Consider the following 10,010-nt stretch of genomic DNA (forward strand, 5'->3'; position numbering starts at 1 on the left):
TCATTCCGCAACCAAAGCTTTTGGGTCTGAAAAGTGAAGAAATGATATTAGGAGTAGGTAAGAATAATAAATAATATACATGTATTTATAGTATCAGTAGTTTTTCATTTTCATTAATGGACATTTAATTTAAGGACCACTCAATAGAAAGCCTAGCTGAATAATGAATAAGATCACTCAACCCTGGTAGTTTCCCTTTCCTTTTTCCTTCAGTACTTTGTTTTCTCCGTGGCCCTTTCTCATGTCACATAATGGTTGAGTCAGGTTGAATTAAAGGGCACTAGTCTATATAAAGAGTCTTTAAAAAGAGAACAAAAAGTGAAAGTAATTGAAGTAGGTATATAAAGCCCTTTTTATCTTTGAAGATTACAAAATTTGAGAACAGTCTCTTTTAAGATGTATTAATGCTCTATTTGAAAATGTACATACAGAAATGTGATCAGGAAGTAAGCTGTCCACCGAGATAATTACAGACCTTTTAGTAGAGCTAGTTGACTTAATAGTGAGGTGTGTGTGTGTCTGTGAGTGAGGGCAACAGTTCAAAATCATCTTTATTTTTAAAATTTTAATTGCAATGCAAATTTTTCAGCTGTAGACATCTTTCAAATTATAAATGGGTTCACATGAGGAAGATCATTAATGAAAAATTTACACAATTAAGCTTTTACTTAAGACTATGATATTTATTTCTACCAAGATTTATGTTAAGTAGTATTTAGCAATACCACTTTCAGGTTCATGTCCTAGCAAATATGAATGTCTCAGATCAGAAGTCAGCCCAGCTGAAACCGGTTTGGCTCAGTGGATAGAGCGTTGGCCTGCGGACTGAAAGGTCCCGGGTTCGATTCCGGTCAAGGGCACGTACCTGGGTTGCGGGCACATCCCCAGTAGGAGATGTGCAGGAGACAGATGATCGATGTTTCTCTCTCAACGATGTTCCTAACTCTCTATCTCTCTCCCTTCCTCTCTGTCCTAGCAAATATGAATGTCTCAGATCAGAAGTCAGCCCATTCCCAGCATTTCCTCAGGCATAAGTTACCATCTCTTTCAGGACATCATGGCCAGTGGTCATAGAATTTCTGATAGCCTCTCTGACCACATTGTCAGTAGTCACACTGACCCTTTTTTTCACAGGCCTCTTTTGATTTATGTTGTTTGGGTAAAAGTTATGATCTGCTTTAATTAATGTATCATGTGAGATTGTCTTAGCTCAAGTTTTAGCCATGAAATCTACTTTACCTTGGATCATTTCTGAAAGCTTCCTGGTAATACCTATTGATTCATCTCTTTTTTGTGGGTCTCTGGAGCTGTGTCCCCAAAGTCCTCATTCCTTGGAACTAGTAAAAATCGTAAGAGGTACTTGTGCAAACCATTTTTGTTGAAAAGGCAAACAAAACGGTTGTTGATAAATAATACCCCTCCATGAAGTTTAAAAAAGAAATTGCCTCTTCATGTGCTTTAAATATAGGTAGTAGTAGTGTCAGTATTACTAAATTTACCTTTTCTTTTTTGGCTTAATGAGACTTGGTTTTATTTTATTATAGCTTATTATAAAATGTTTTATTTGCCTTTTTGCCTACATTTAAGTATTTTATACTTTTGAAATCTTCGATGACCATATATAATACACCTTTAGAAATTATTTTTGAAACGAATAAATCATGTAGCTGTGAATGTTAGGCTGAGAACAAGAACTTTATGACCTGTTTGTGGAATTTGTCCAGAAATTTCTTTAATGGTTCTATTCAGATGGTGCAGCACTTATTTACACTTCAGTAAAAGAAAACAAAAATACAGATTTAGTATATAAATACATCGTTCAGAAACTATATGGATTTCCGTATAAGATTCCTGCTGTTGTGGTGGAAAAAGATGCAGTATTTATGTAAGTATGCTCTTAAATATATTATTTTATCACGTATTGTTGCTACAGTTTGATGGTGAGTCATCATTTTCAGTTTTGAGGTGAGACCAGTAGAGACCTTTCCATGATGAGTAGGTGAGAATCTGTCCCTAGACTGTTTTATTTATAACCTGCCCTGACCTATTTATCATTGTCTTTTAGATTTACTGCTGGCCTGAGCCCTCTTCGAAAGGCCATGTTATTGCTATCTATTGAGTGTATATATCAGTATATCTACTTACTCTTTAATTGGTTATGATATAACATAAAGCATCCAATATATAATTGAGGCATGATTTTAAAAAGTTATCTGAATAAAATTGGGAGGTGATTTAGTAAACTGTAACTTGAGCCCTATAATTTAAAAAGCTGATTGGTTTTCCATAATTGGTCAAATTTATTTTCATAAAATGTTCCTTTTAATCTGATCATGGCTTAAATGAAAAGAATAACTATATAAATGCTTGAAAATTTCTCATGTGTGTTTCTTTCCAGTCCAGCGGGGTGGGATAATGATAAGAAAATAGGAATATTACACGAAAATTTTCAAACATTAAAAGCAGAAGATAATTTTGAAGACATTATAACTAAACCACCTGTTCGAAAGGTAACAGTTTTAGTATATACACACATAATCTCAATACTTATGCATTTAAACTGAGGGGCAAGTTCATAATTTTAAGATTGTAAGGTAGAAAGATAAAAGTGTAATTTGGGTTGTCAAGTGTAATTTGGGTGTTGGTAATGTATCATTCAAAATAAAGATCTGTTTTATCAGAACATAAATCAGCTATTCAGTTACTGAGTCATGACAGCCTTTGGCATGTTTATATTAGAAAATATTAGTTCAGAGTTCATATTTTAATGGAAATCACAGATTAGTATGAGTGAGATGTAGATCTTGAATAGTTTGAATAGGTAGAAGCTGTGAACTTTCTAACCTAGAGCTCTGATTTAGTCTTGACTATTACATATCACTCTTATGACCGTTAAATTGGGTTCCAGAAGGTACTTTTTCTTCATATATCTTAATTTCATGTTAAGCAGTTCATGGTGTTCTATAGTTAGGTATTATAGACATTTCTGAAAAGTTGTATATAGTACTTCTCACTAACTTTGAATTTGTATGTTTCAAGAAAAAGTAATTTTGATCTAACATACATTAAGAGTCTTACTTAAGACTCCATTTACATTCGGCAGCTGTCTTCTGTTTGTGGGTAATCAAAAAAAAAGAAAAGTAATGTCAAATGAAAAATCAGTTGATGTGGTATTTGGTTTGGCTGTCTATTAAAGAAATGCACACACCAAAAAGCAATGGTTTTCCCCAGTTTTTCTTTTACCAACAAATTGGGATTTATTTTAGTTGTTTTTATTGAGCCATTGTTTAGGCACTAGGTGTTAACTAGGAGGATGTGATGTAACAGTAAATCAATACATGGGCCATCTCTCAAGTGGTCAGAAGTGCTATGCAAGTGAAGCAGAGGGGAGAAACAGAGGACAGGGACCAGAGGCATGCTGTTGTTAAAATGGTTAAGAGGGGAGAGTGGTGAAGGCAAAGGGAACTGGAAGTGCACATGCCTGAGGCAGGAATGCCCAAGGGGTTAGGAGATGAAAGGCAGAGTTAAGGTCTTTGGGGCCTCACTGGGGCTGCAGAAAGGACTTTGGATTTCATTCTTAGTGGGATGGAAAGTGCTTGGAGGGGGTGTTTGAGTAGAGGAGTGATGTAATCTGATCTAACCTTTTAAAAGGATCACTCTGGCAACTGGTGGAAAATAGACCATGTGTGCATGAAAACTTGCTCCTGGTTTCCCTGAAATAAGAATGTGATGGCTCTTCTGTCTGCTGTATAATTAGGAAAAATAAGTTGCAAATATCCCTGCTTCTACTGCTTCTAGACTTGCTCATTTATGCATTGCTCATTGCTCATTTCAGTTTGTGCATGAGAAGGAAATTATGGCAGAAGATGACCAAGTATTTCTTATGAAGCTACAGGTACGAAATTACATCATAAACAGACTTAGTGTGGTTATTGGATAAACTGTTATTCTATGTAGTTTCTTTAAAAATACAATACAGCCCTAGCCGGTTTGGCTCAGTGGATTAGCGTTGGCCTGCGGACTGAAGGGTCCCAGGTTCGATTCTGGTCAAGGGCACGTAACTGGGTTGCAGGCTCCTCCCCGGCCCGGGCCCTGGTCAGGGGGTGTGCAGGAGGCAACCAATAGATGTGCTTCTCTCACATCAATGCTTCTCTCTGTCTTTCCCTCTCTCTTCCACTCTCTCTAAAATCAATGAAAAAATATCCTCGGGTGAGGATTAAAAAAAGAAGTAGAAGAAAATACAATCATACTAGTACATGTTATATGAGTATCTAACCTAGAATTCTTTTGTGTTTTTCAGACCCTTTTAGCAAAGCAACCACCAACTGCAGCTGGGCGGCCTGTGGTCAGTATTACAGATTTTGACAAAACTATTAAAATGCAGTGCATACTGCTTTAGTTCTTTATTTTTTAAAGCATATACATGTCTCATATGGGTGTGCTTTAATATAAACATGAATTAAGAATTCTTCTGGAATTTGTGAGATTTTTTAAAGATAAATTTTGCTCCCTTTTAGATGACTTAAATGGTAAAGATCTATTTTGCAGTGTTTGTCATGCATCAGTTTTGAATCATTTATATGTGTTATTTTATAAATCCTCACAACAGCCCTATGAAGCAGGAACTATTACTAGCCCCATTTTGTACTGGGGGAAATGGAAGCTTTGAAGGACATTGGCTTCCCTAACATTATGCAGCTGGTAGGCTGTAAGTCCACATTGGAACCCAGATCTGACTCTCAAACTTATGTCAATAACCACCCTTCAGTACTCAATACGTTTTCTTTTTCCATTAAAGGGAAAATTAGTATTCTAAAATGTGATGGGTCTCTGGTATTTTCTAATAATGAAGATGTTAGGGTTTGGCCAGTGAAGGAATTTACAACCAAAAGAAGAGATGCAGAGAGGAAATTTATTTTACTTTCCCAGAAGGGAAAGGCCTGGTGCATTGCTAATCAATACAGGGCAAGAAACAAAAAGCACCTTCCCTTTTAAAGAGTAATGGCTGCTGTTGCTAGGTGTCAAGAAAGGGAGGAGGATTTTGGGTTGAAGTTGAGCAGACATCAAGGAGGTTATCTTGAAAATATAGTTTGTTTTTTAGGAGATGGGGACAGATGTTTTAGGGAGGTGTCTTATCAGATTTTTCCCCAAGCCTGTAAAACGGTGGTTCTCAACCTTTTTGGCCATGCCCCACCTAAGCATCTCTAAACTCCTGCTGCCCCCCCGCCCCCCCCCCCCCGTGACATATAATTCTTATTATTCAAAAAGTGAACTCCTGTTCATGTGGAGGAAGCCTAAAAGGCCATTAACTTGGTCTAAACAAGCTTCCAAAGAACATGGCACCCATGAAAGAAAAAAATAAAAGAATGAAAGGACAGTTGAAGTACCGAGGAAGAAATCACTAAGAAATTGTTAAAAACAAATAATAATATGAAGTGATATGAAAAAATAGCAAATAAAGTTTCAAAACATAGAGAACTGAAATGCATAAATATGTCACAATATATATTTATATACTGTATACGAGGCCCCTAGAACCATAAGATATGCAAAAAATTCACTGTTAATAATTCATTCTCAAATTGCCCCCCTTAACAATCAAATTGTCCCCCTGTAGAGCATGTGCCCCACGTTGGGAACTACTGCTGTAAAGCATGCTTAGAACAAAAGTTATGAAGAGTTCAAAAGAGGCTTGTTTGAAGAGGAGGAGAGCGAGGGAACTGTCTACTAACTAGAGACTCCTTGGTGTGAATTATACCTGAATTGTAAAAACAGCATGGAGAAGGGGGAATGCAAGAATGTAGCCTTGAGAGTAGCTTATCTTGTCTTGCAGTTTGAACAGAGGGGCTGTTTGAATCAGAGGAGCTAAAAACATTGGGATTTAATTACCAGGTGCTTTTCATAAATTGTGGAAGGCCACAGCAAAGAAAAAGACAGGCATTTTTTCTGTCCTTAACAGAGGACACGATTGCTAAACGTTTTTGTCAGTGGTTTGCAGTGTAAAAGAACAGATGGGGTACAGTTGCAAAATAATTTCTATCTTCTATAATAATAAAAGCGTAATTTGCTAATTAGACCACACGTCTTTCTGGATGTTCTTCCATCTGGACAAAGCCGCAGTGGGCGGGAGCCACGGGAGAGGCCCCCAGCTTCGGCAGCAGCGGTGGTGGGCGCGGACTGGGGCCAAGGCCCTTGCACGAATTTCGTGCATCGGGCCCCTAGTTTATAATAAGAACTTTTGTGAAGTTGAAAGTTTCTCGTTTTTATAATTATGGCTTTCCTATTACATAGGATGCTTCACCAAGAGTCCCAGGAGGCTCCCCTCGAACACCAAACAGATCAGTGTCATCCAATGTTGCCAGCGTGTCACCCATCCCTGCTGGGTCAAAAAAAATTGATCCAAACATGAAAGGTACATTTCTTTTTTTCTTGGAGAAAACAACACAATATGTTTTCAGTAGAAAGAAATCTACCTAAAATCCCCTTTTACCATAGTGGTTTTTGTGCAATAGCTTCTAATCTTTGTCTCTATAGATATAATCTCATAGTTAGACTGAAAACCATTTTACAGTATAGTCTTAATATGTTATTTCTATGATGGAAGCTTTATGATAGCTTTGTGTTTATTTAATCATTCTCCTATGGTAGGTCATTGAAGAAATTAATATTTTTATAATAGGTTACCTGCAAATAACATGAAAAACTATATGCATAATCATATAGGAGAATTAGATAACTTTTTATAGTACTTGAGGCAGATATTTTTCAACGTTATATTTTTAAGAACCCCTTTCAAAGCAGAGATATATAGCAACTAATATCTGTTTAATATGCCTTTGGCCTTTTTAAAATAACATTCTAATTTTTAAATAATTATCTTGCATTTTTAAAGGTTATTTATATTTTGTTCTATATGAGTAGATCAGAGAAGTTACCCAGCCTCTAAGATCAAACTAGACCTGAATTTGGAACATACAGCTCTTAAATTTCAAGCCTATTATTCATTTTCTATGTGTGATTACTAAAATAATAATTTGTAGAAAAACCTGATGTTTTTGTTTTTTGTTCTATAGCTGGAGCTACAAGTGAAGGTGTCCTGGCCAATTTCTTCAATAGTTTGCTGAGTAAAAAGACTGGTTCTCCAGGAGGCCCCAGTGTTGGTGGTGGCAGCCCTGGAACTGGGGCTGGAGGTGGAAGCAGTGGTTTACCACCATCTGCCAAAAAGTCAGGTATAGTTACTGGAGCTTTTTTTTTTTTTTTTTATAAAACAGTTTTATGGAGATATAATTTACATACTGTGAAGTGAAGCTCACTCATTTAAAGTGTACAGTTCAGTAGTGTTCGTATAGTTAGAGTTATGCAAACCATCACTATAATCTGATTTTAGAATATTTTCATCTCCCCAGAAAGAAACCTCCAACCTATTAGCAGTTACTCCTTCCCTCCCCTGGAGCCCCAAGTCCTAGGTAACACTAATCTGATTTCTGCTTCTGTGGACTTGCTGATCAGGAGATTTCATATGAATATGGCTTCTTTAACATAATGTTTTCAAGGTTCTTTTATATTTCAATATTTCAATATTTTATTTCTTTTTTACTACTGAATAAAATTCCATTGTATGGATATGTCACACTTTATTTATCCATTCATCAGTTGATGGACATTTATATTATTTCCACTTTGGGGCTATCTATATAATAAAAGCCTAATATACAAATCAACCAAACAGTGGAACGACCGGTCCCTATGACGTGCACTGACCACCAGGGGCAGATGCTCAACGTAGGAGCTGTTCCCAGCCTGCAGGCCCCAGGCCAGCCAAGGCGGGTGCCAGCGGGGGGGCCCCCCTGAGCACCCTGCTGATCCCCCCACAAATCCGCCCTAATCATCGACCAGGCCTAGGCACCCAACCCATGCACGAATTTCGTGCATTGGGCCTCTAGTTATGAATAATACTGCTATGAACGTACATTGCCCAAAGCAAGGTATGAGGGTCCCAATTTCTCCACATTCTCTTCAATATTTGTTATTGTCCATCTTTTTTATTAGAACAGTCCCAGTGTTTCTGAAGATTCCAGGGTCTAGGACAGTAATGGCGAACCTTTTGAGCTCAGCGTGTCAGCATTTTGAAAAACCCTCACTTAACTCTGGTGCCGTGTCACATAGAATAGCTATTCAGGAAGCACTAATTCAGGCAGGAACCTAAATAGTTTTAGGAGACAAAGGCCAGGGGGATCAGGAATATTTATGAGAAAGGGAAGGGGAACAATTCCATCAACTGCTCAATTATGTCAGCTTCTAGAAGAAGGCAATTCTATAAGTACAGATAAGCTAACATAGGGATGCTAATTCTAAAGAATGTTTTTAATTTTCAGTCTGTAGCTATAACAATCTGATTTCTTGTTGTCTTTGCACACAGTTGTTTGGGATACAGTGCTGCTTTAGGCCCAGTCAAAGGTTATTTTGCCCTATTTTAATATTTCAAAGGTTGGAGGCATCCTCTGGGACCACAGCTCTGACTCCATTTTAAAGTGGCTTCGTTTATATATATTTTTTACTTTAGTATGCTAGATAAAATTAATGAAACCTTTGGCAGTTTCTTGAATGAAGAGACATTGCTATAAAAGATACTATTACTTATATCTAAATCGCATTTCTTTTTCTTCAATGTAGGCCAGAAGCCTGTCCTATCAGATGTTCATGTGGAACTGGACAGAATTACACGAAAACCAGTCACAGTTTCTCCTACATCACCAACATCTCCTACGGAAGGAGAAGCTTCTTGAAGATACCAAATAAAGCCATTTATTCAGTTTTCTGGGATAATGTAAACTTGCCTCTGCCTTTTCCTTCAAGAGTGGAATTAGGGAGCTGCAGTGCTTTGTCAGATGGACTAAACTTAACTTTTTTTTTTTTTTTTTGTGGTTGCCCATTTTTATAAAAGGAAGCTATACAGAAGAAAAATGATTCTTCACTATGTAGGATTGCTATTTGCATTGCCACTTTGCATAAGGAAGTAAGTTTGGATTTTGAAAACCTCAAAATTTATAGATCTGAAATTAAACCATGTGATCATATTCTAAAGGCTACTTAAAACATACAGGAAGGTTTAGGGAAGGGCAGAAAACAATATGCTTTGGGCATTTGACTGACTTGGAAGTCCAAGCTTATTTTAGTTAAGACTATCCAAAATCATTTTTTAAAATTATGTGTTAGTTTTACTGGAAAAAAAGAGGATGATTATCAAATTTTCCACACCAACATAAATATACCACCACAAATGGAATATGCTGAGAAAACTATCAGATAGCATTTGATACACTAGTCATTGTCTAAATCAATGATCCTATAAGTTGTTATCAAAATACAATTTAAAATATTGGTCAAGATTCATTTCTGTGAGAAGAAAAGAAAGCACACTGCCTAAATGTGTAAAAGAAAAATGCAGAGGTTATTAATGTAAAGCGGTAACAGTCTTTGGATTTGTCTATATATATATGTCATATATATGTATGTCATATATATATGTATATATATATGGCTCTGCCTTAATACACCCCTTTTTTGTTTGTGACTTTCAATTGTAATCAGTTAATAAAGTATTTATTCTCTGCATTCAGGTTCAAATACCTTGTTGCATTCTCTTATATTTAAATTTGTTTTTTTAAAGTGTTTGACTAAATAGGATTATTAAGCATTCTGATTTTTCTACCTGTTTCTAAGAGACTGAATACATGAGATTCAGTATCCTGGTAAGTTTGCTTAAATTGGGAGTTTACTTTGATCAACACATCTTCCCCACATGTCTTGATCTGCAGAATCCTGTGTCAGCATTCCTAGTAGATAAAAATACAGCCTTTTATCATTAATTAATGCACAGAAGCTGTTTTTAAAAGCTTGGCCAATGCACTGACACATAGCTACTCTCTTAGAGGTCAGAACACCTGTTAGTAGTTCTATTCAATATTTAGTTTTCAGTGCTTGTTTTAGAACCTTCAATTTCATTTTAT

The 10,010-nt window shown here is 36.4% G+C and overlaps 1 protein-coding gene across 1 annotated transcript in view; it reads left to right on the top strand.

Annotated features, from left to right (window-relative positions):
• DYNC1LI1 (dynein cytoplasmic 1 light intermediate chain 1) overlaps window positions 1–9,627 on the top strand; it is a 30,124-nt gene extending 20,497 nt beyond the window's left edge. The window contains 7 exon segments of the mRNA XM_006087575.3: window positions 1,750–1,885; window positions 2,399–2,510; window positions 3,836–3,895; window positions 4,301–4,345; window positions 6,292–6,412; window positions 7,074–7,229; window positions 8,674–9,627. Of these exon segments, the coding sequence (XP_006087637.1) occupies window positions 1,750–1,885; window positions 2,399–2,510; window positions 3,836–3,895; window positions 4,301–4,345; window positions 6,292–6,412; window positions 7,074–7,229; window positions 8,674–8,786 (743 nt within the window). The 3' untranslated portion in view covers window positions 8,787–9,627.
• Window positions 9,628–10,010: the final 383 nt, after the last annotated feature.

This window comes from Myotis lucifugus, unplaced genomic scaffold, assembly GCF_000147115.1.
Source record: "Myotis lucifugus unplaced genomic scaffold, Myoluc2.0 scaffold_39, whole genome shotgun sequence".
NCBI classification, from domain to species: Eukaryota; Metazoa; Chordata; class Mammalia; order Chiroptera; family Vespertilionidae; genus Myotis; species Myotis lucifugus.